This window comes from Pristiophorus japonicus, chromosome 7 (genome assembly GCF_044704955.1).
Source record: "Pristiophorus japonicus isolate sPriJap1 chromosome 7, sPriJap1.hap1, whole genome shotgun sequence".
Classification (NCBI taxonomy): Eukaryota; Metazoa; Chordata; class Chondrichthyes; family Pristiophoridae; genus Pristiophorus; species Pristiophorus japonicus.
In genome coordinates, this window is record NC_091983.1 from 40,786,998 (window position 1) to 40,811,245 (window position 24,248).

At 44.6% G+C, this 24,248-nt stretch overlaps 1 protein-coding gene across 2 annotated transcripts in view; it reads right to left on the bottom strand.

The window, feature by feature from the left end:
* myom2b (myomesin 2b) overlaps positions 1–21,723 on the bottom strand; it is a 194,373-nt gene extending 172,650 nt beyond the window's left edge. For both annotated transcript variants that reach the window (XM_070884915.1, XM_070884914.1), the window contains exons 1-2: positions 21,617–21,723; positions 9,985–10,131 (exon numbers count right to left, since the gene is read on the bottom strand). In XM_070884915.1, the coding sequence (XP_070741016.1) occupies positions 9,985–10,106 (122 nt within the window). In that variant the 5' untranslated portion in view covers positions 10,107–10,131; positions 21,617–21,723. The remainder of the gene's footprint in view (positions 1–9,984; positions 10,132–21,616) is intronic.
* Positions 21,724–24,248: the final 2,525 nt, after the last annotated feature.

Below are 24,248 nucleotides of genomic sequence, written 5' to 3' on the forward strand. Positions count from 1 at the left end.
TATTTACAAATTTAACTTTACCATTTGTTTTCTGTTTCGAAAAGGATACCTTCGCTCTTGAACAGAACCTTCCAAACCTGGTGTCGATTCTAAACTCATTCGAGGCTCATCCTGAGGAACGTTTTGCTCCACGGAATTTCCCTGATTTTCATTTGAACTCACTCTAACTTCAGGCTCTTTGTTTTCCTGACTCGGACTCAGACTTTCATTCTGATTCTCTACTGGATTTGTTTCCAGTACATTGAATTTAGGATTTGCTACTGGTGTATCAAAACTATCTGATGAGTCAGAAATAATTGAATCATTCCCACCTTCAACTCCTTCCATGTCTGCAGGTAAAATATGATCAATATGAACAAACCTAATCTGTCCATTATCAAACATCTTTACCAAATATGTGCGAGGACCACATAGCTTCACCACTCTTCCTGGTAACCACTTTAACCATTTATGGTGATGGTTCTTCACTCTCACCTTCTGGTTTAATTTCACACTTCTCTCTTTTACTCTACCTTTATCATGATTCTCTTTCCATCTTAATTGTGTCTCTTCTACGGACTGTGCCAAATTTGGCTTTAACAACGAGAATCTGGTTCGTGGCTGTCGTTTGAGAAACAACTCTGCTGGTGTTCTACCAGTAGTTGTATGAGGAGTATTTCGATATGTAATCAAAAAATTAGCCAATTTGTGATCCAATGACAACTGTCGTTTCCTTGGATTAGGATCTAACATTTGTTTTATGAGGGCACGTTTTACAATTTGTACAGTGCGCTCTGCTGCACTATTCAAAGCAGGATGGTATGGTGGAACCTTGGTATGTTTCACACCATTTTGCTCGTGAATTGTGCAAATTCTTCTGAACGAAATTGTGGTCCATTATCTGAAACAATTTCTTCAGGGAGGCCAAATGCAAAAAATAATTTTTGCAAAATGTCCAATGTTTTACTTGTTGTTATTTTCCACATTGGAAACACCTCAACCCACTTCGAATGGCTATCAATCACAATGAACAATTGTTGTCCTTCTAATTCAGCAAAATCAATATGTAGCCTTTGCCACAGCCTGGGAGGTCATTTCCATGGCTGTAATGGTACTGGTGGTGGTTGCTTGCTTACCGATTGACATGTCATACACTGCCTCACGATGTACTCTATATCTTTATTAAGACCTGGCCACCATAAATAACTGCGTGCAAAACTCTTGGTCAAGCACATTCCCAGGTGCTGATCATGGAGATCTCCTAATAATTTGGACCTGAATTTATTTGGTATAACCACTCTTGCACCCCACATGATACAATCTTTATCAACTGATAATTCATTCCTACGAATGAAGAATGGATGTGTATCTTTGTCTGTTACCTGGTTTGGCCATCCATTTGCAATATACTCATACACCTTTGACATCACTGGGTCACGTTTGGTTGCTCTACCAATCTCTTCAGCTGTGACTGGCAGTTCATCAATATATGAAAAATAAAACACTTCTTCCCTATCGGGTGTAACTTGTAATGGGGAAGGCAATCTAGACATTGCATCAGCATTACTGTGATCAGCTGATTGTCTGTATTCAATATCATGTGCATATGCTGACAAAATCAAAGCCCATCTCTGCATTCCGCCTGCAGCTAAGGTTGGAACTGGGGACTTTGGATGGAGGATTGCTGTTAGGGGCTTATGGTCCGTAACGATGGTAAACTTACGACCATACATGTATTTGTGAAACTTCTTGACCCCAAAAATTAATGCCAAAGCTTCCCTTTCAATTTGCGCATAATTACTCTCACTGGCACTGAGAGTGCGTGAAGCAAAAGCAATTGGTCTCTCCTCCCCACTACTTAATACATGAGAGATTACTGCCCCAACTCTATATGGAGAGGCATCACATGCTAGCTTAATCTCTTTAGATATGTCATAGTGAACTAACACGGTGCTCTCTATCAATTTGCTTTTACACTCCTTGAATGCTGTATCGCATTCTTTTGACCACTTCCAATGGGCTTGTTTTTTCAAAAGTTCATTCAGTGGATGTAATACTGTAGCCAAATTTGGTAGGAACTTCCCATAATAGTTCAAAAGACCCAAGAATGAATAAAGTTCAGTGACATTTCTGGGAGTGGGTGCATTTCTAATTGTATCCAATTTTTCCATGATTGGATGTAAACCATCTTTGTCTACTCTGTACCCTAAGTACTCCACTAAGTTTTTAAACAACTCACACTTACGAGCAGATACTCGTACTTTGTACTTCTCTAGCCATTTGCGGACTTCATTCAAAATGTTAATATGAATTTGCCTCTTTAGTGCTGAAATTAGTATGTCATCCAAATAACATACTACCCCTTCAATACCTTGCAAAATCTGGTTCATCACCCCATGGAATATGGCAGGGGCGGAAGACACTCCAAACAGTAGCCTATTAAATTGATATAGGCCTAGATGAGTATTTATAGTCAAACATGACTTGGGCTCCTCATCTAGTTCAAGCTGTAAGTAGGCATTCGTAAGATCCAGTTTTGAGAAGATCTGACCACCTGTCAGTGTTGTGAACATATCTTCTGTATTCGGCAATGTATTGGGGACATTATCCTCTAGAACCTGGTTTACGGTTACTTTATAATCACCACACAATCTTACCTTACCATCGGACGTAGGTACAACAACAATGGGTGTAGCCCAATTACATCGATCTATCTTACAAATAATGTTCTCAGTCTCTAGTCTTTTGAGTTCTTGCTCAACTTTCTCCTTGCGTGCATATGGTACGGCACATGGCTTGTAGTAAACCGATCTAGCGTCCTCCTGTACCCTGACACTCGCTTTGAAGCCTTGGATCGGGCTGCCCGTTTCGCAGAACACCTTCGGATACTTCTTGATAACCTCATCCGTTGATGAAAATCTCGCTTCCACACAGAAAATCTTACTCCAATCCAGCTTCAGTGAGCTCAACCAATTTCTTCCTAGTAAGGCAGACTTGTCTCCTTTCACTACTATTAGAGGCAAGTTCTGAAATTGATCTTTATATTTCACCGGTATGGGAATTTTCTCTCCCGAGTAGCCTCGCAGCTCTATCTTGGATTTCTCCCATTGGAAATCACGCAATTTGTCGCGGTACAGTTACTCCGGTACTACACTCACGGATGCACCCGTGTCAATTTCCATTGGTATCTTCAATCCCGCAACATCTATGTGGATTTTGATGCTTTCCGAATTGCGTCCGTTAACCTCGTGCTCCTGATGACGTGCAACTCTAACATCTCCTCGTCCTGTTGTTGTTCTTCCATGCTATGAAGTCTCTTGGGATTTCTACTCATAGCTTTAAAAACTGGTTTACCCTTCAGTCAGCATGCCTTCGCCAGATGCCCAGTCTTTCTGCAGAAGAAACATTCTGCCTTCACGTATGGACAACTTTGAGCAATGTGTTGTCCCAGGCACCTAAAGCATGACTTCGACGCTCTGGTAGAATTTCCAGTTTCTGAGACTTTCGGCCATGCCCGTCTTTTACCTTGAACCTGCAGGTGATTTACCTCGGTTGACTGACAAATGTAATCATTATTTAATTCTCGGGAATATTGTTCGGCCATGCTCATCGACCTCACTGTCTGACAAGCAATCTCAAAAGTCAAGGCATCCATCGTCAATAACTTCCTTCTGATCGCATCATTTTTCACCCCACAAACAAAACGATCCCATAATGCTCGGTTTTGAAAGTTTCCAAAATTACAATGCATCGATAGCTTTTTTAATGCTATGATGTAATCACCGATACTTTCATCAGCCTTTTGATTCCGAATCCCGAAACGTTAGCTTTCAGCAATTTCTAATGGTATGGGTTTATAGTGCTGCTCCAGCTTTGTTAAAATCTCTTTAAGCGTTGTGTCCTTTGGCTGGTCAGGCACAAGCAGATTTACAAGGGTTTTGTATAATGCCGGACCTGCCTCCGATAAGAAGATCGCTCTCTTACGTTCCAACACAGCCTGGTTCTGGACTGCATTGTCTGGAACTTCAATTGTGTTATTTGCAGTGAAGTACATTTCTAGCCGATCCACATATGCTTTAAAACGTTCTCGGTCGTGTCTATATTCACCCAAATGTCCCAATAAACCTGCCATTTTAATCTCTAGCTGTTCACACCATGTGTTGTATTTTACCTCGGATTTTGTAGCTTTTTTCCAAAGACAGAAACTTCCAAAGTCTCTGTGTTGGCGGGCTGAATCCTTCACCAACAAAATTTTAGCTTTAAATCATCCGAAAATTCCCATCTCAGTCGCCAACTGTGATATATTTACAGAGCACAAGCACACACAGCTCCTAACATGGAGGCAGCTCTCTTGGAAGTCTCCGGAAAACTGCCTAGTTCTGTTTAATGATTAACTATGCACTTGCAGTACACAATACGTCCACATCCACAGTATGGCGCTACAAACATTACAGACATTACAAGTATGAAATATAAAAACAGACAGTGCGGAGTAAAGTACAAGGTTACAACAGGCTAATAATGGATTCAGCTGATCTTGTAAACTATGGAAGAGAAGTGTGAGCAGTACATGACAGTCATCAAAAACCCCGTATCAGATGACAGCTTTGTAATTCACCCTTCTATTCTATATATAATGTCCAGAATTAAACATTATTCAATTCATAAAAAGGTAAAGCTATAGCTCAGTAATCACATGCAAATGTGAAATTTTAAAGTTAGAGAGACTTTTGGATTTTCTTTAGAATTCAATTTAAACGTAAATCAGAGGCTACTGTGACTGGAGGTGCTTGAAGAGCTGCACTGCTGTGGAATGAGGTGGACCAATGAGCCTTCAAGTCGAAGCTGGGTGTCAAGAACAGCTGAGAAGGTCCACAGCATGTGGCAATTCAAGCACCAACCTCACAACAGCTGCACGACAAAGTGCAATTCCAGGAGTGCAGTTGCTAATAGAATCCTGTCTCCAAGTACATCCGATACCTTTTATTGGACTGGATCACTTTAATAGATACAAGTAAGGCAGATTTCAGGGTCAATGGACACTCTTTCTTCAGCATAAACAGAAAGAGCCCACACCTGAATGGAATGTCCTATGAACATACGAACAATGATGGGCAGGAAATGGCCCTCTGGTCCATCCAGCCTGTCCCACACAATTTGGGTTGTGTCGATTTGCAGCACCAGATTTTTGATTGGCCCCCTTGGAGGACAAGACATACCCAACAGTTTGTCTGGAATATGTAATTTGATCCTGCCTGCTGGAGAGTAATCAAGATCTCTGCAATGTGCAATTTGATCCAGTCATTATCACAGACAGGCGCCAGAGTGCTCAGTGCTAAAACTACTGCTTTCATAGAACAGACAGTGCTCACCCTCCCGGGTTAGGAGCACTCACCACACTCACACTGCCGAGTTCAGATAGGAAGGGGGTGATGCCATGGAGGGATTTCATCATTAGGACGAAAACTTTAAAATCAAGGTGTTTGTGGACTATGAGCCAATGTAGATCAATGAGCATAGGAGTGATGGGTGAATGGGAATTGCAGTGTGTTAGGATACGTGGAGCAGAGTTTTGGGTGAGCTCAAGTGCATGGAGGGTGGAAGATGGGAGGCTGGCCAGGAGAATATTGGAATGGTCAAGTCCAGCAAATAACACTTAAATGTAATGTCATGCATGTTGGTAGGACCAACACAGAATACGCTCTCATTTTTTAGAATTAAGTTTTTTATTGCCCATCCCTAGTTGCCCTTGAAAATATTGAGCTGCCTTCTTGAACTGCTTCAGTCTGTGGGGAGCGGGGTGGGGGGGGGTGTGCGGGAGAGATGGTGGGAGGAAAGAGAAGAAGGAGAATGTGGTGCAAGTGTAAAGGGGGTGGGGGCAATCTTCCCGCTAAGCTGCCTAGCTGTCCGGAGGTCCCACGCAGCTCGGGACCAGATTTTCAAATGGGAGATTGGGCCGTGCAGCCACCCACAAGAAGTTTCGGCAGAACATTGGTTGGGAGTGGAAAAACGTGATCCAGGCCCAACAGTTCCTGACCTTCCCACACCAGCCGTTGAGTTCCAAATCTTCTCCCCCAGATTACTGACCTACTCTCCCTGAGTTCACGACCTCCATCTCCCTCCCCGTAAGCTCCTAACTTTCTCCCTGAGCCCTTAATCATCTCTCCGCCCAACAACCCCCCGCCCTACCACTCTGAGTTCCTGAATTTCTCTCCCAGAGTTCCTGACTCTAACCCTAACCTCCTCCCCCTCCACCCCCCAGAGTTCTTCTCTCCCAAACTATCTCCCCTCTCCAAGCATCTATATTCCACCTCCACTCCCCCCCGAGTTCCTCTTCTCACCCACTACCACCCAAGTTCCTCTCTACCAACCCCCCACGAGCTCCTCCCTTCCCCATCTCCCAGAGCTTCACTCTCCCCCTCCCCCTGTGCTCCTCTCTCCTGCCCCCTCCACCCCCGCGAGCCCCCTTGTTGACACCCCCGCGGGCTCCTCTCTTCCCTCCACCCTCTCCCGCGAGCTCCCCGCTATCTCCCTCTGCGAGCCCATCTCCCCGCCTCCCCCCGGCCTCCGCAAACCCCCCCCCCCCTCCCCGGGAGCTCCTTCTGCAACCCGCGAGCTATTTTCTCTCCCCCTGCAAGCCTCTCACTCTCCCCTCCCCCATCTCATGAGCCCCTCTTTCTCTCCCCCCCTCATGGGCCCCTCTCTCTCCTCCCTCCCCTCCCCCACCCCCCCATGAGCTTTTTTCTCTCCACTGCAAAATCCTCTCTCACACCCCCCCGTGAGTTCCTCTCTCTCCCCCCCTCCTCCCCCACCGTCCCCTCTCTTCCCCACCCCGCGCGAGCTCCTCGACTCCCCATAAGCTTTTTTCGCTCCCCTGCAAGCCCCTCTCCCCCCACCAACCTCCAGCCCCGCGAGTCTCTCTCTCCCCCCTCCCTCTGCCCCCCCCGCCCCCCCCAAGCTCCTCTCTGCCCCCAACACCTTCAATCCCCTCTCCTGCTTCCCCGCCCCCCCCCCCACCCCATCCCCATGCAATCCACAGGGAGCTGAAGAAAGCGTGGCAGTTCAGGTTGCAGGCTGCAATGTTATGTGCACATGCGTGACCGGATTGAGTGGGCATGCGCTGTACCAAATGGGGGCGCATGCGCAGAAGGACTCAGAACATCGCGGAAATAATCACTGCACGATTTGTGATACCTTGCACACTGCAATATATGCACTCTCCATCCCACCCAAAATTATGTGATCTGCGAGAGGTAAAAAATAAGATACAAAAAAGACTAATTTGGGGGGGAAAAAATCTGGGAAATTCCTCTCTGATTCCTGGTTGTAAAGTGACTACAAGGCAACCTCTAGAAAGTTCTGTGTTTGGGCAAGGATGGCAGGCGACTTAATATATTTACTGAGATTCAAGAGCCAGAGCGATATCCTGGACTAGTTTTGATCGCCTAAGGGGGTCGGAAAATAATGTTTCAGATTTTCTTTTTCTCTCGAATTGGCCTGGATTTTTATCCGTTTCTTCGCCACTCCCTGGAGATGACGTGGCTTCCTGGTGAGGTGGGGAGTGTATATAATATGGTCCACAAGGCATTACAGTTGTGTGGAACAGGCTGAATGGACCAGTGGGTTTTTTCCTATCTGTCGTCGTTTGTATGTTCGTAGATTAAAGGCCTTCTATTCCAGAATTAGATCTATGAGGATCAGTTGGGGACCACGTTGAGATTTATTGCATCAAATTCAAATTGTGGTTTTAGACTGTAGACCCACTGCTCAGATAATAAAAATGTATGTAAGCTATTGCTTTGTGAAGACCACATTAGATCATTTAGATAATAGGGGGGTAATTTTTACGTTCACCACCTAGGTGGTAATCTGGTGGAGCACATCACCCACCTATTGGAGAACCCACCCAATATTTCTCCCATTGATTTCAATGACTTCTGACAAAGACACTGGAAGGTCTGTAAGAGGCGTGCCCATAGATTTTCAGTGTCCTTGTGGAAAAGTTGCTGGTTTCTGAACCAAGACTGGTCATTTATGCGGAGGAGCACAGACAGGAATCCATGTTCTGGTACTCTGTGGTGTGGCACACTGATATATCAGTACATTGTGTCATGAGGGATTCCAGATAAACATAGGAACAGTTGGAGTTCATTCAGCCCATCGAGCCTGCTCCACCCTGGCTCATCTGCATCTTAATTCCATTTAACCACCTTGGTTCCCTAGGCCTTAATACACTTGCCTAACAAAACTCTATCAATCACAGTTTTGACATTTTCAATTGACCCAGTCTCACAACAGCTTTTTTGTAAGGGGGGCGGGGGGGGAGGGGGGTGGGGGGAGGGGGGAGGCGGGGGGAAGGTCCAGATTTCCACTACCCTTTGTGCTTTCTGACATCACCCCTGAACGACCTGGCTCGAATTTTAAGGTTATGCCCACTTGTTCCGGACTCACCACCACAGGAAATAGTCTCTCTCTATCTACCCTATCCAATCCTTTAATCATCGGAAACACCTCAATAAGATCATCCCTTAATCTTCTATACCCAAGGGAATACAAGCTTAATCTATGCGACCTGTCCTCATTATTTAACCCTTTTAGCCCCAGTACCATTCTGGTGAACCTGCGCTGCACCCACTCTAAGACCAATATATCCTTGCTGAGGTGTGGTGCCCAGAACTGAACACTATTCTTCAGATGGGGTCTCACCGGAGTTTTATACAACTGTAAAATAAATTCTAACCTTTTGTATTCCAGCCCCTTGCGAAAAAGACCAACATTCCATTAGTCTTTTTCATTTTTTTTTGTATATGTCCACTAGCTTTTCGTGATTTCTCTACCTGGACCCCTAAATCTCTCTGCTTCTCACCATTTTAAAAAAATGCTCCAATCTATGTTTCTCCACCTCAGACTTCCCCATACTGAACTCTATCTGTCACACAGTTTTGCGCATTCCCTTAATCTATCAATGTCCCTTTACTGCTTTCTGCTCCCATCTATACTATTTACTGCGCCACCTAATTTGGTGTCGTCAGCAAACCTGTGTATACGGCTCTCCCTTCCTTCACCTAAGCCATTGATAAATACAGTGAAAAGCTGAGACCCCAGTACTGATCCCTGGGGGACACCGCTGGCCACATGCTGCCAATTGGAGTATATATCATTATCCCTACTCTCTGTCTCCTACCCCCAAACTAATTCCCTACCCATGTCAATAGGGTGCCTCCAACTCCATGCACTCTCATTTTTGTTAACAGTCTCCTGTGGAACCTTATCGAATGCCTTCTGGAAGCCCATATAAATATTATCCCTTATTCACCACGTTAATAACCTCCTTAAAAATTTCTAAACAATACCCGTGGGATTTCTAACAGCTCATGCTCTCTCATAATGTGACACCTGTGTCACACTGTGACATTATTCTTCTGTTCCTACACAGTTGCTCTCTGGTTATTAAAACAATTTAGTCATACAATACATTTAATGCACTGTGACAAACCTGGAAATCTGGAAATCAAGAAATGTGCAATTAAATGATAACATTGTGATAGCTAATCAAATTTTCCAATTAATTATTTTTCTTTACTTGAAATGAAGTGACAACTGCAGTGTTGTCATGCTGCGAAAGGGATGCATAACTGTTGGAGAATGTGCAGAGAAGAGCAAAACTGGTCAATACACGATTATAGTGTCGGGGCTGGAGTTAATAATCTCAAGCTCCACAGCCGAAAGCAGAGGACATCATTGAAGTATGTAATATATTAAGTGACTCAGATAATAGGGTCAGAGATCAATAGTAAAAAAGTGAAAAGTACATTTAAATCAGATACTAGAAGGAACTCCTTCATCTTGGGGTGTGGCTACCAGGACTGTGCTGCGTTGTGAAGAATAATCCTCACAAAATAATTTGGGGAGTTCATCTACCATCCAACTGCTTTGGGACTGCCCAACTCATTTCACATTACTCCGTGTCTGGTCCAGTTGGGAAGATGATCTGGTGCTCCTCACCTTTTGCTGGAGCTGCTTTTGCTGGTGTACTCCTTGACGAGGTATCGACTGTCTCTGCTGCGGTAATCATAGCCATAGTGTTTGTGTTTCTTTTGGTAATATGGCAGCACCTTTGTCTCCATGGTGAACAATTGTCTTTACCCAAACCTACAGGCAAAAATTTAGACAAATTATTATTTAAATTACTATACTGAAAATACTGAGTTGCACTAAAGTACAAATAAATAACTTGAAAAGTAGAACATTTTTAATATAAGTTCATGCTGGGTGCTTTTTTTTTTTAAGTGTAATTTTTAACATTATTTTATTTGTGATGATAATGTTTATTTTAACAAGACATTAAATTTAGGGAATCGATCCTTTAAACACAAAGTCATATCTACTTCTGCCTGTCTGTATGTCAGGAAAGAGGATAGGTATCACAAGAGTGTAAGCTCCCATCTCTAGAATAGGCAGTGCCCATGACAATGATTAAAATGGTCTCCAAGATACGCCATAATTCTTTGTGAACCTCCTCTAAGAATTTCAGTGCCGATTTGTTAAATGGAATTCGGCAAAACAGGAGAGAGGAACAGTTAAAACCACGTGAAGAAAATGAAGCTAAAAAGGAATTTAGCCTCAAAAACAAAATTAGGATAGAAAAGGAAAGCAACCCGAGAGCAAATAGTAGTTTAGTAACATCTCAGTGCAGCCTTAGATTTAAACAAAACGCTTCCGCACTCATGACAAGCTATCAAGGAATGCAGTTCCATTATTTCTCTACTTTGCACAGGGAAATATACAGAAGAAAAAATAAAAGTAGAGGGAATTACAGGAAAGAAACCTGACAGAAATGAAAAATCTGATGAGGATTCTTCAGCATTGCACATATGATGCTTGTCCCTTTGTCATGCTCTGCTGGAGAACAGGATAGCTACCTTATAATGATCAAGTTATTTTTTAATTATATTTTAATTTGTGAAATTATTTGTAGTGGAACTACAGTATCAGCAGTTTTAGCAACAATAAACTCTTTCCCTTTTATCAGTTGCTGATTCAGAATCAATAACTTTTTTTCATATATATTGTTCTGCTTAAGAACTTGTCAGGAGACTACAAAGACATGGGTATCAAATGTTTGCTTTCTACATTGTTACTAACCTTCATTGTCAAAGGTGATAGTATTTTATGGTTTCATACAATTACTGCTTTCTCGAAGGCTATGTTATCTATTTGTCTGTTGGAATCTAAGTGACTCCTAACAGCCCTTTCTCCAGTTTGTTCCGAGCTCCTTTGCCACATATTGTTATAGAAGCTCTGGAATTACTTCTCTTACTGGGACTACCTGGCTTCAGTCACTGACACTTGTTCTTGTTTTGTTAGATGAACTGTGATAGCTTCAGAAGTAAAAGTCACTCTAAAATGTCCTGCCTTTATCTGAATTGTTACCTCTACAGTGTGTTAGACACAAGGCAGCTTGCCCTGAAGCTGAGCAGAATGGCTGACATCAGTCAGTAGAACAGTCACTCAGAACTTTAAATACAGAGTTACAAAAAAATTCAAGTTATAACAAAACAATGGCAGTAGATTCTTAACACTTTAAAAGGCACCTTTTTGTTGCCTTATTTTATTAGGCAACAAAAAGAACACTCTATACATGCATACTTGCAAATATACACAGAAAAATAGAGATCAAATAACAGGAATTATGCTTCCTCTCCCCAAGAAAAAATATTTAATGAATGTGAGGGATAACTTTTTGAAAGAAAGAAAAACTTGGATTTATATGGCGCCTTTCACGACCATTGGACATCTCAAAGCACGTTTCAGCCAATGGAGTACTTTTGGAGTGTAGTCACTGTTGTAATGTGGGAAATGTGGCAGCCAATTTGCACAGAACAAGCTCCCACAAACAGCAATGTGATAATGACCAGATAATCTGTTTTGTTATGTTCATTGAGGGATAAATACTGGCCAGGACACCGGGGATAACTCCCCACTCTTCTTTGAAATAGTGCCATGAGATCTTTTACATCTACCTGAGAGAGCAGATGGGGCCTCAGTTTAACGTCTCATCCGAAAGGGGAGGAGAGAGCAACTAAGATGTAATTGAGTAGAACAGCATCTGGTTAAGTCTGTGGATACACTGTGCTATCAGTCCGAGATCATTAACTCCAAAACTAATTCACTGCCAGCAACACCTGATTTACCCTGTTTGGCTGGAATCACATTATTGTGGCCAGGAAAGGGTTGTGTGCACATGTGCTTTGTTACTGGCCCATAAATGTTGATATTTTAATAGTATGAAAGGGGCATTTTCTTCCTCAAAACCTTTTTTAAAAATATTAAGTTTATAAAGTGCCCAGGAGATTCAATGGATCCCTGAGCTCTTTTGAAACCTGGCTTGTCACTACAGTGAGGCGCCAGGGTGTCCTTGGAGATGGAGCACGTGGTGTCCACCATTACGCTCACAGCCTTCCACAAGAGATGGGCACCGGAGGGACTGGAATGCATCTTTATCCCCGGCAACCGAATTTCAATTTGATTTAAGTTTCCTTTAAAGTTTTATTTGGAAATGTGTGGGTTCTCGTACCCTTACTAAAAGGGGGCACTTGATTGAATGTTGCTTAAAATAGTTGCCACTACAGTGGAGCCATACTCCATGAGGTGTCAAGTCCAAGTGCTGTTGGACAGTCGACCCACGGGAGTCTCACAACTGCTTCACAGCGATGGAAAACTATCAGCACAACTGGACTATAAGAGGCTAGACTGATATCTCAGAAGCGTCAACTTTGGTGCTTATATTTATAATTATATTTAAAAGCCTCACATCTAGCACACGTACAACTCAACTCAGATGCCAAAATGTCAAACATGTCAGACTGGATAACCTCTTGTTAGCTGACGTAGATACGATGATAAGTATTGCAGGAAATCAAATACAGCCAGGGTGATCTCCTGGACTAGTTTCAATCGCCTTGATGGATCGGAGAGGAATTTTCCCTAATTGTTTTCTCCAATTGACTTGGGTTTTTAATCTGTTTCTTTGCCTCGCCCAGGAGATCACATGGCTCCAGTTGGGGTGGAGTGTAAAATGCTTTGGTGCAGGGGGTATCGCAGTTGTGTAGGGTGGACTGGTTGGGCCAGATGCTCTTTACCTTTCCGCCATTGTTCATGGGTTTATATGTAACCTTCAGGGCTGCTGACCAAGGGCCGTATGTCTGTTTGTCAGCCGGTGCAGACACGATGGGCCGAAATGGCCTCCTTCTGCGCTGTAGATTTCTATGTTTCTTTGGGCTCAATTTTGCCCAAGCCCATTTTCTGGCATATTGCCAGAGTTACGCCCGTTTTTCTAGGCCAGAAATGTGCGGAAATAATTTGGCAAAGTTTCCCCGAATGTATAATTCGAATTTGGTGCCGCGCAGTGTGTACAGTTGCCTTGGGGGAGGGGGGGCGGCGGTTGGAGCCTGCTGTCTGCACTGAAAAATGATGCCGCATCTTCTGCGCATGCACAGAAAAAATAAGTTACGTTCCTGGCACCTTTGCAATGGACGCGCATGCGCAGTACAGCTCCGAGTTGGCAATCGGCCATTTTTAAAGAGCCAGTTGTGTGTGTGAGGAGGAGTGCTGTATGAGAGCATTGGAAAAATCGCAGCTGCAGCAGTACAAGGTGCAACGCGGTGCAAGGACCAAGAATTTCTTACAGGAAGAAGTGGAGGCACTAACTATTGTGATTAAGAACAGATGGCAGGAGCTGGACACCAGCAGAGGTCACATAAAAGTTCTACCCAATGAAATGAAGAAACGCTGAAACCAAGTTGCAGAAGATTACTGCGCACTGGTGACCACCACAAGATCTGGAGGCCAGTGTAAAAAGAAATAGTTAGTGTCAGTAATATTTTCATTTATTCAATGGAATTGCAATTGTAAATGTGACCATCTGTATGCCCCATCCAGCAGAAAGACACCTTCTTTAAAAAGTTAGGTTTTCATCTTTGCAGAGGAAGGTGGCACATAATAAAAGGGAAAGAACTCGAACAGGAGGAGGCCCAGCAAATCTGCACACACTGACACCCTTGAAAGAGAGGGTCGCTGCCTGGAGAAAAGCAATCACCACTGCACAAGCTAGGCCCACACTCGAGGGAGATGGCAAGTCCTCCAAATTCATCGTGGTCTTTCAAATCAGCCTGCTGCCTGGCGTGCGATGTGTGAACCTTCTCATGCCACCCACCCTGTCCCCTCCTCTGCTGGCAATCATTTGTCTGTGTTCTGTTATATTTTGCAGAACTTGAGGCCAACCCTGACAATGCAGAAGAAGATGCCGACGCGGATGAGCCTGAAGAGGAGAACATCTTCCAATCCCACCCTCCAGACCAAGAACATGGGAGTGAGGGGGAAGGGATGGAGCTGGATGAAGCTCCCACTGTTGTACTGACTTTGGAGGAGGTGCTGCTCAGTGCGGTGACTGCCCCTTCCGTGACTCGTGGTTTGAGTGCTGGTGAGACATTCCATGTTTTCACACCTTCCAAGGCTGTGGATCCCAGTGGTGTGATGCAACAAGGCACACCCAGGGCCCCACCTTCTGAGATTGCAGGTCCCAGTGGTGGGGTGCAGCGAGGCACACCCATGGGGAGGAGTGGAAGGAGAGCTTGACCGCGCTCTCCTGAGGTGCAGGATCTAACAGATGTAGTCCAGATGATGTCATTGAGTGCAGAGAGCATTGACCTTACCCGATCACACCTGGACGTCATCAGTGGGGTGAGTGATGAGGTAGCCGGACTGTCAGAAGAAGTAACAGCAATGACACGAGAAATGGGAACGATGTCCGGGACCATCAGTGAGGGGAATAGTGGTCATGAGGGTGGGAATGTCAGAGATAGTGCAAACACTGCCACTGACCACGAGGGAGCGAATGTTGCAAGTAGTTCAGACAGTTTTGCTGAACATGAGAGAGGGAATGTTGCAGGTCATTGAGACACTGTGAGGGCCCATGAGGGAGGGTATGTTGGAGTTAGCTGCTGCAATAAGGGAACACGCCCAGAATCAACTGTCACTCCCAATCTAATCCATACACCAGCCTCTGAAGAGCCCAAAGCCGGGCCCTCCAACTTGCCACCTGCCGCCAACACGCGACTTCCTCCATCCACCCAACAGGTACGTAGTACCCAAGATCTAAGAAAGAATAAGCTTGGTACCAAGTCCAGAAACACTGCACCACCGCCTTTGGGCAGGGGTGGTTGAGAGTCCAAGAACAAGCGCAGCGGGTGTTCTTAGAACAAGGTGGAGGAGAGATGGGTGGGTGCAGCCTTTCTTTGCAGTTGTTGTTATTATTATTGTTGCTACTGTTGTAACTGTTCTCAAATTTAAAGTTTTTTTAAGTTATGTAAATTTACAAGTTTAAAAGTTTGTAAGTGATCTTAAAGTAAAGTTTGAACAAGAATCATTTTATTAAAGTTAAGTTAAATACAAAAGAACTGTTTGTTAAACTTCTGAATAAAATATGTTTTACATTGAAAATGAATCATTTCCATTATTTGTTCTAGTAACACAACACAACATTGCGGAACAGGTCCAAACAGTAAATATGGTCCATGTGGAATAGTTGTCGCTGAGCCTCAGGCATCAGTAAAGCGTTCACGGATGAACTGCTGGCGTAAGGCTTGAGCAATCATTAAAGGGGCATGATGGCCGCCCTCCTCCGCCGTCGTGCTCCGGGTTCAGGCACTTGCATGGCTTCCTCATCTTCGTCTTCCTGCTCGTCATCTACAACTTCCTCATCATTATCATCAGCCACTCTCACCGCAGGTGGGTCTTCTACTACCAGCTGCTGCTGCCCCATGATGGCTAAGTTATGCAGCATGCAGCACACAACAGTGAACTGACCGACAAGCTCAGGGGAGCAAGTAGCCTCCGGAATGGTCCAGGCATCGGAAACGCTGTTTCAAGATGCCAATGGTCCTCCCTTTGATGCTGCGCATCGCAATGTGCGACATGTTGTATTCAAGGTCAGCTTCCATCTGGGTTACGTGTAGGGGTGTCATGAGCCAGGTGACGAGGCCATGCCCTTTGTCTCCAAGTAGCCAGCTCTGCCCTTCTGGCTGCTGCTGAAACATGGCAGATATAATGCTGTCGCGTAGGATGAACGCATCATGGGTGCTCCCAGGGTATCTTGCATCGACTGACATATGATATGATGCATGTCGTCACACACAAATGGTACATTAATGGAGTGGAAGCCTTTTCCGTTCCTGTATATCTCAGAAGCCTCCAAAGATGCTCGCAAGGCAATGTGGGTACAATCAATGTAGCCCTGTACCTTTGGGAAGCCAGCAATCCTGGAGAAGCCTACAGCCCTGTCATGGATTGCTTGGGCGGTCATGGGGAACTTTATGAAGTCATTCTTCCATGCATACAATGCAGCCGTCAAAAAAAACTGGCCTAGAAAAATCGTTACTGTCAGTTACGCCGGTGCAGATCGCAGGGGGAAACTTGGAAGAAAATAAATACGCCAAAAAAAACAGTGCAAATGACTGGGGAAAATTGAGTCCATAATAATGGTTCTACATGCACAAAGAAAAGTAATTCCATACTGTTTTTTCCAGCATTGATAATCTGACCTCTCCCTATGGGCAGCAGCCAAGGATTGATGAACACCAACCAAGCTACAGAAAGATCCTCAGTAATTAGCCTCTAATTGCCCTCAGAATTTGCTCATTGAGACCACTTGCCCCACAAGGCATACCCAATTAGTGGCTTGAAAGTGACAAGCCAGATTCAGTCCAGCATCATTTTAGCAGTCCACATGCCAGACTACATATGATGTATCACATGTCATGTGATATCAGCTAGCTACCTGGCCCGGTATATTCCCTCCCTGCAACACAGCAGTCTCCAGCTGCCTATTTCAGTATAAGTATATAATTAACTTTCAGCAATGAGAACAGAACCAGTCTTTGCAAACTACCCACCTGTAAAGAATTATGCAAATCAAATCCATCATTAACTACTGTTTCTAAATATTACCATATTGTATAAAAGTAGCGATGTAATATAATTTATTATTTGATTTGGACAACTTTATTTAGCCTTTTTTCTCCTTTTCCTGTCACTTTTCTCTCCATCCATCCCTCCACTCCAGCAAATGCCTCGTTTAATTGAAACCCTTAAGGGAGACACTGGGTAGCCCCAGTGTCATCAGACAAAGAGAGCGAACAATATTCTTTCCTGTATCGACCAATCACTGCAGTCCCTGTGATGCGCACTGGCAGACACCACCTCCACCAGATGCTGACTCCTCGATGGGTCGCATGCCCTTCAATTTCTCACCTAACTGGCTAATCTTCACACATAAAGCTTCGACAGTGAGCATCGCAGTCTATTCTTTGGGATGGGGAAGTCGCTGGCAAACCCAATCCTAACATCATTTGGTGTTTACTAGCTTCCTGCAAGGGTTGCTGCCGAGTGATTGGGAGCAGGAACACTGGCTGATGTGCCTCCTCCAAGCTCAGGGAGCAATCGTTACACCCTTCTCCCACCCTGGCTGAGATCAGCTAACACAGCATAGACCAAGGCTTGAACTTGGGACCTTGTACATATGGCTCAGTTACTCACTGGGCAATTTACAACACACTGCTTCACTGCCTACTACCCAGCTGGTAGATACAGCTTTTAATCCTTTTCACACTTGTCTTCGGTAGTAGTGCTGTTTTTTTTAAATAAACTCCTTTTCATTATAATTATCATCAGGGTTGTTCTTGTGCATTGGTAAAGAAATCATTTTACATTTTACTTAAAATGAGGTCTCCAGATGATTGGCTGGTGAAGTTTGTGAAGTTACGTGGATAGACTGGAGAAGCTGGGCTTGTTCTCCTTTGAGCAGAGCAGATTGAGAGGAGATTTGATAGAGGCGTTTAAAATCATGAAGGGTCTGGACAGAGGAGACAGAGAGAAACTGTTCCCATTGGCGGATGGATCGAGAAACAGAGGTCACAGGTTTAAGGTGAACGAAAGGCAATATAAGAAAAAGCTTTTTGACGCAGTGAGTGGTTAGGATCTGGAATGCACTGCCTGAAAGGGTGGAGAAGGAAGACTCAATCCTTGCTTTCAAAAGGGAGTTGGATAAGTACCTAAAAAAAAACAATTGCAGGGTGAGAGAGTGGGACTAGCTGAGGTACTCTTGCATAGGCTCGACGGGCCGAATGGCCTTCGGCCGTGCTGTCACCGTTCTAGAAACATAGAAACATAGAAAATAGGTGCAGGAGTAGGCCATTCGGCCCTTCTAGCCTGCACCGCCATTCAATGAGTTCATGGCTGAACATTCAACTTCAGTACCCCATTCCTGCTTTCTCGCCATACCCCTTGATCCCCCTAGCAGTAAGGACCTCATCTAACTCCTTTTTGAATATATTTAGTGAATTGGCCTCAACAACTTTCTGTGGTAGAGAATTCCACAGGTTCACTACTCTCTGGGTGAAGAAGTTCCTCCGCATCTCGGTCCTAAATGGCTTACCCCTTATCCTTAGACTGTGACCCCTGGTTCTGGACTTCCCCAACATTGGGAACATTCTTCCTGCATCTAACCTGTCTAAACCCATCAGAATTTTATATGTTTCTATGAGGTCCCCTCTCATTCTTCTGAACTCCAGTGAATACAAGCCCAGTTGATCCAGTCTTTCTTGATAGGTCAGTCCCGCCATCCCGGGAATCAGTCTGGTGAACCTTCGCTGCACTCCCTCAATAGCAAGAATGTCCTTCCTCAGGTTAGGAGACCAAAACTGTACACAATACTCCAGGTGTGGCCTCACCAATGCCCTGTACAACTGTAGCAACACCTCCCTGCCCCTGTACTCAAATCCCCTTGCTATGAAGGCCAACATGCCATTTGCTTTCTTAACCGCCTGCTGCACCTGCATGCCAACCTTCAATGACTGATGTACCATGACACCCAGGTCTCTTTGCACCTCCCCTTTTCCTAATCTGTCACCATTCAGATAATAGTCTGTCTCTCTGTTTTTACCACCAAAGTGGATAACCTCACATTTATCCACATTATACTTCATCTGCCATGCATTTGCCCACTCACCTAACCTATCCAAGTCGCTCTGCAGCCTCACAGCATCCTCCTCGCAGCTCACACTGCCACCCAACTTAGTGTCATCCGCAAATTTGGAGATACTACATTTAATCCCCTCATCTAAATCATTAATGTACAATGTAAACAGCTGGGGCCCCAGCACAGAACCTTGCGGTACCCCACTAGTCACTGCCTGCCATTCTGAAAAGTACCCATTTACTCCTACTCTTTGCTTCCTGTCTGACAACCAGTTCTCAATCCATGTCAGTACACTACCCCCAATCCCATGTGCTCTAACTTTGCACATCAATCTCTTGTGTGGGACCTTGTCGAACGCCTTCTGAAAGTCCAAATATACCACATCAACTGGTTCTCCCTTATCCACTCTACTGGAAACATCCTCAAAAAATTCCAGAAGATTTGTCAAGCATGATTTCCCTTTCACAAATCCATGCTGACTTGGACCTATCATGTCACCTCTTTCCAAATGCACTGCTATGACATCCTTAATAATTGATTCCATCATTTTACCCACTACCGATGTCAGGCTGACCGGTCTATAATTCCCTGTTTTCTCTCTCCCTCCTTTTTTAAAAAGTGGGGTTACATTGGCTACCCTCCACTCCATAGGAACTGATCCAGAGTCAATGGAATGTTGGAAAATGACTGTCAACGCATCCACTATTTCCAAGGCCACCTCCTTAAGTACTCTGGGATGCAGTCCATCAGGCCCTGGGGATTTATCGGCCTTCAATCCCATCAATTTCCCCAACACAATTTCCCGGCTAATAAGGATTTCCCTCAGTTCCTCCTCCTTACTAGACCCCCCGACCCCTTTTATAACCGGAAGGTTGTTCGTGTCCTCCTTCGTGAATACCGAACCAAAGTACTTGTTCAATTGGTCCGCCATTTCTTTGTTCCCCGTTATGACTTCCCCTGATTCTGACTGCAGGGGACCTACATTTGTCTTTACTAACCTTTTTCTCTTTACATATCTATAGAAACTTTTGCAATCCGTCTTAATGTTCCCTGCAAGCTTCTTCTCATACTCCATTTTCCCTGCCCTAATCAAACCCTTTGTCCTCCTCTGCTGAGTTCTAAATTTCTCCCAGTCCCCAGGTTCGCTGCTATTTCTGGTCAATTTGTATGCCACTTCCTTGGCTCTAATACTATCCCTGATTTCCCTTGATAGCCACGGTTGAGCCACCTTCCCTTTTTTATTTCTATGCCAGACAGGAATGTACAATTGTTGTAGTTCTATGATTCTAAGTGTTGACCCTATCACTGCTACTGGCTCAGAGACACCAGACCTCAGTCCATGCACCTGGAAAACCGAACTAAAGAAAGTAACAAAAGCAAAATACTGCGGATGCAATGAAATCTGAAATGAAAATGCTGGAAACACTCAGCAGGTCAGCCAGCATCTGTGGAGAGGAGATAATGTTCCAGGTCGATGACCTGTCGTCAAAAGTGGAAGATGTTGGAGATGTACAGCATAGTTAAGCCCTGAAGTAGAATTCAGCCCCGCAGCATTCCGATCGGCAAATATTTTAACCGGGTTCTCAAAACGAAATCCCAACAAAAAGAACCTCCTCAAAAAAAGCAAACCTCATTTCAGAAATGGAAAATCGGTAGCCGTGCGGTCACCAAGTGAAAAATGACAGCGGTCCCCCTTCCCCCCTCTTTCCTTTTTAAACACTCCTCGATTATTAACGAAATGAAATCGCCTTCCAGCATTCATCCTTCTCTTTAATCCCTTTACAAGATCACCGCGTCAAAATTGGCTTCAGTGGATTGACTGACCACAACTATGGTGTCGGTAGCTATGTCCTGTACTCCATGTATCCACTAACATTCGCTCTTGTTTCCCCACCAAAATAAAGTAATGTCCAGAACCGCTTTAGCCTGGTTTTTGCAGCAACCCCCACTGCAGTGTTGGCTGGAACAGGACCTGCACCCATTGCTGGCACTGGTCGGAATGTACCTCAACCGCTCCATCGCTGGGAGGTTCTGATCAAAGGACGGGGTGTCTGGGGAATTATTATTAGAGAGCAGCAACAGCTATCAGGAATTCGGAGGAGCCTTGACTGAATCCACGGGGAAAGCGCGTTACATATGACTACACTCCAAAAGTACTTTAAAGCGCTTTGAGACGTCCAGTGGTCGTGAAAGGCGCTATATAAAATCCAAATCTTTCTTTATATTGCCAAGATCAAAGTCAAATATGTTGAAGAAAAAAAGCAAGTCGCGATTGCATTTGACAAACTTCTAAATGCGTTTGTTACAGAGTCATCCATAAAGTGAAGCCATAGGTAACCAGGCAACACATTAAATGTTGGGGAGTGAAAAGTAATTAAATGGACCCATTCGAGTACAACCTAGAGAGATAGCCATAGTAAGAAACACATCGATTTGGGCGGTAAAATGAGATATATTTTCTGACACACACACAAAAAAAAGTTGAAAGATCAGCGATCCTTATTTTTTAAGTAGAAAGATCAGGGATTCTGATCACACACTTTAGATGATCTCCTTTCTCGCTTGCCTGGCTTATCGCGGAATTAAAGGGGAAATACTCACCGAGCTGTAGGGAGACTCAGACGGTGAAGGCAAAGAGAACCAGCCTTCCCAGTCGTGAGGGTCTGGCTGATAAAAAAACACAAGACTCTGGGTGAAGGAGTGCTCGGGTCACCCAGCGCCCCTTTTATGGCCACACACGCCGTTATATATAGAATCGCCGGGGTTAGGCGGTTACAATATCTGATTCGTACTTAACGATAAGGTACAATATATATATATATATTTAAAAGACTTCAGCCTTTGCCTACGGCCTAATATCCATGCACTTTAACTAATCTCTCCCAACAGTGCGTTAACTGTAAATTGATCCCTCCCCAGCCAGTGATTAAGCTTTGTATACATCTTCCAGTTACTTTTTAAGAGCTTGTAATGTGCAGTGATCCGCAAAGGGATCTGGTTATTTGTACTGACCCCGTGTGAGAAAATCACTGTAATGATATTTGACTTGTCCAGAGGCTGCTCCGGGTTCTTTGCAACCATTTAAGGGCTTTCCACAACACGCTTTAAACACTACCCAGCTATATCTCAGATTGGGGACAGACCACCCGTTTAAAAACTGTATAATACATTATTTCCCTCAAGCACGACGATTATATCACTGAAAACACAAGGGGAAGAGTGTCAACTTTGTGCAACGCCTGCCCGTTCAAAGTCCTCTTTAGGGTGCTGAAGAAAGTTTAAGTGGAAAAAAATACTGCTGACTGGGCTGGTGTTAAATAAAGTAACTGGTGAGGAGCGGGCCTGATCGTCTTACACACACTATCCGGTTTCAGAAGGAACCCGAAGAAGACGTCAGGAGCCAATCTTGGGCGCTGTTATGGTTTTAAAGTCTCCACCAGCAGAGTGGAGGGAAGACAGCCTGAGGCAGGGAACCACCTCTGCTATTCCAGATACTGGGCTGCAGATATACTTCCACCTTTACAAAGCTTCTACACTGTGTGAAAGACATGCATGTACAGAGTGCCTTTCACATCTCAGGACGTCCCAAAGCGCTTTAGAGCTAACAAAGTACTTATGAAGTGTAAGCACTGTTGTAATGTATCTTTTTATCAACAAAATTATCAATAAAGGCAGACATTGATGTGGAGATCCAACACCGCCTCCAGTGCAGCCTTCAGCCGCCTGAGGAAAAGAGTGTTCGAAGACCAGGCCCTCAAATCTACCAGCAAGCTCATGGTCTGCAGGGCTGTAGTAATATCCGCCCTCCTGTATGGATCAGAGGCATGGACGATGTACAGAAGACACATCAAGTCGCTAGAGATATATCACCAATGATGTCTCCGCAAGGTCCTGCAAATCCGCTGGGAGGACAGGCATACCAACATCAGTGTTCTTGCCCAGGCTAACATCCCCAGCATTGAAGCAGTGACCACACTCGATCAGCTTCACTGGGCAGACCACATAGTTCACATTCCAGACACGAGGCTCCCTAAGCAATTGCTCTATGCGAAGCTCCTTCACGGCAAATTAACCAAAGGTGGGCAGCGGAAACATTATAAGGACACCCTCAAAGCCTCCCTGGTAAAGTGCGACCTCACCACTGACATCTGGGAGTCCCTGGCCGAAGACCGCCCTAGGTGGAGAAAGTGCATCTGGGAGGGCATTGAGCTCTTCAAATCTCAAAGCCACGAGCGTGAAGAGGTCAGGCACAGGCAGTGGAAAGAGCGTGCGGCGAATCAGTCCCACCGCACCTTCCCCCAACAAATATCTGTCCCACCTATGACAAAGTCTGTGGCTCTCGCATTGGACTGTTCAACCACCAAAGGACTCACTTTAGGAGTGGAAGGAAGTCTTCCTCGATTCCGAGGGACTGCCTATGATGATGATGATGAATGTGGGAAACACAGCAGCCAATTTGCACATAGCAAGCTCCCACAAACAGCAATGAGATAATGACCAAATAATCTTTTTTAGTGATGTTGGTAGTGGGATGAATATTGGCCAGGACACCAAGGATAACTCCACTGCTCTTCACCAAATAGAGCCTCTTTTACATCCACCTGCGAGACCTGAGCACAAAATCTTAGCATTACCGAGGGAGCTGCTGCACTGTCGGAGGTGCTGTCTTTCGGATGAGACGTCTGCCCTCTCGGGTGGATATAAAAGATCCCATAGCACTATTTTGAAGAAGAGCATGGCAGTTCTTCCCGGTGTCTCGGCCAATATTTATCCCTCAATCAACATCATTAAAACATATTATCTGTTCATTATCTCATTGCTATTATGTGGGACCTTGCTGTGTGCAAATTAGCTGGCACATTTTGTACATTACAATAATGACTACAGTTCAAAAGTACTTAATTGGCTGTAAAGCACTTTGGGACATCCTGAGATTGTGAAAGGTGCTGTATAAATGCAAGTCTTTCTTTCTTTACTATCCTACGCAACGAGTGGTTAGGATTTAGAATGCACTGCCTGATAGGATGGTGGATGCAGATTCAATAGTAGCCTTCAAAAGGGAATGGGATAAATACTTGGAGAAAAAAATTGAAGGGATATGGGGAAAGAGGCGAGGAGTGGGACTAACTGGATTGTTCTTTGAAAGAGCCGGTGCAGACTCAATTATCCAAATGGCCTCCTTCATTGCTGTGCTATTCTATGATTCTATGATCCTCCATGGTAGCTGCCATGT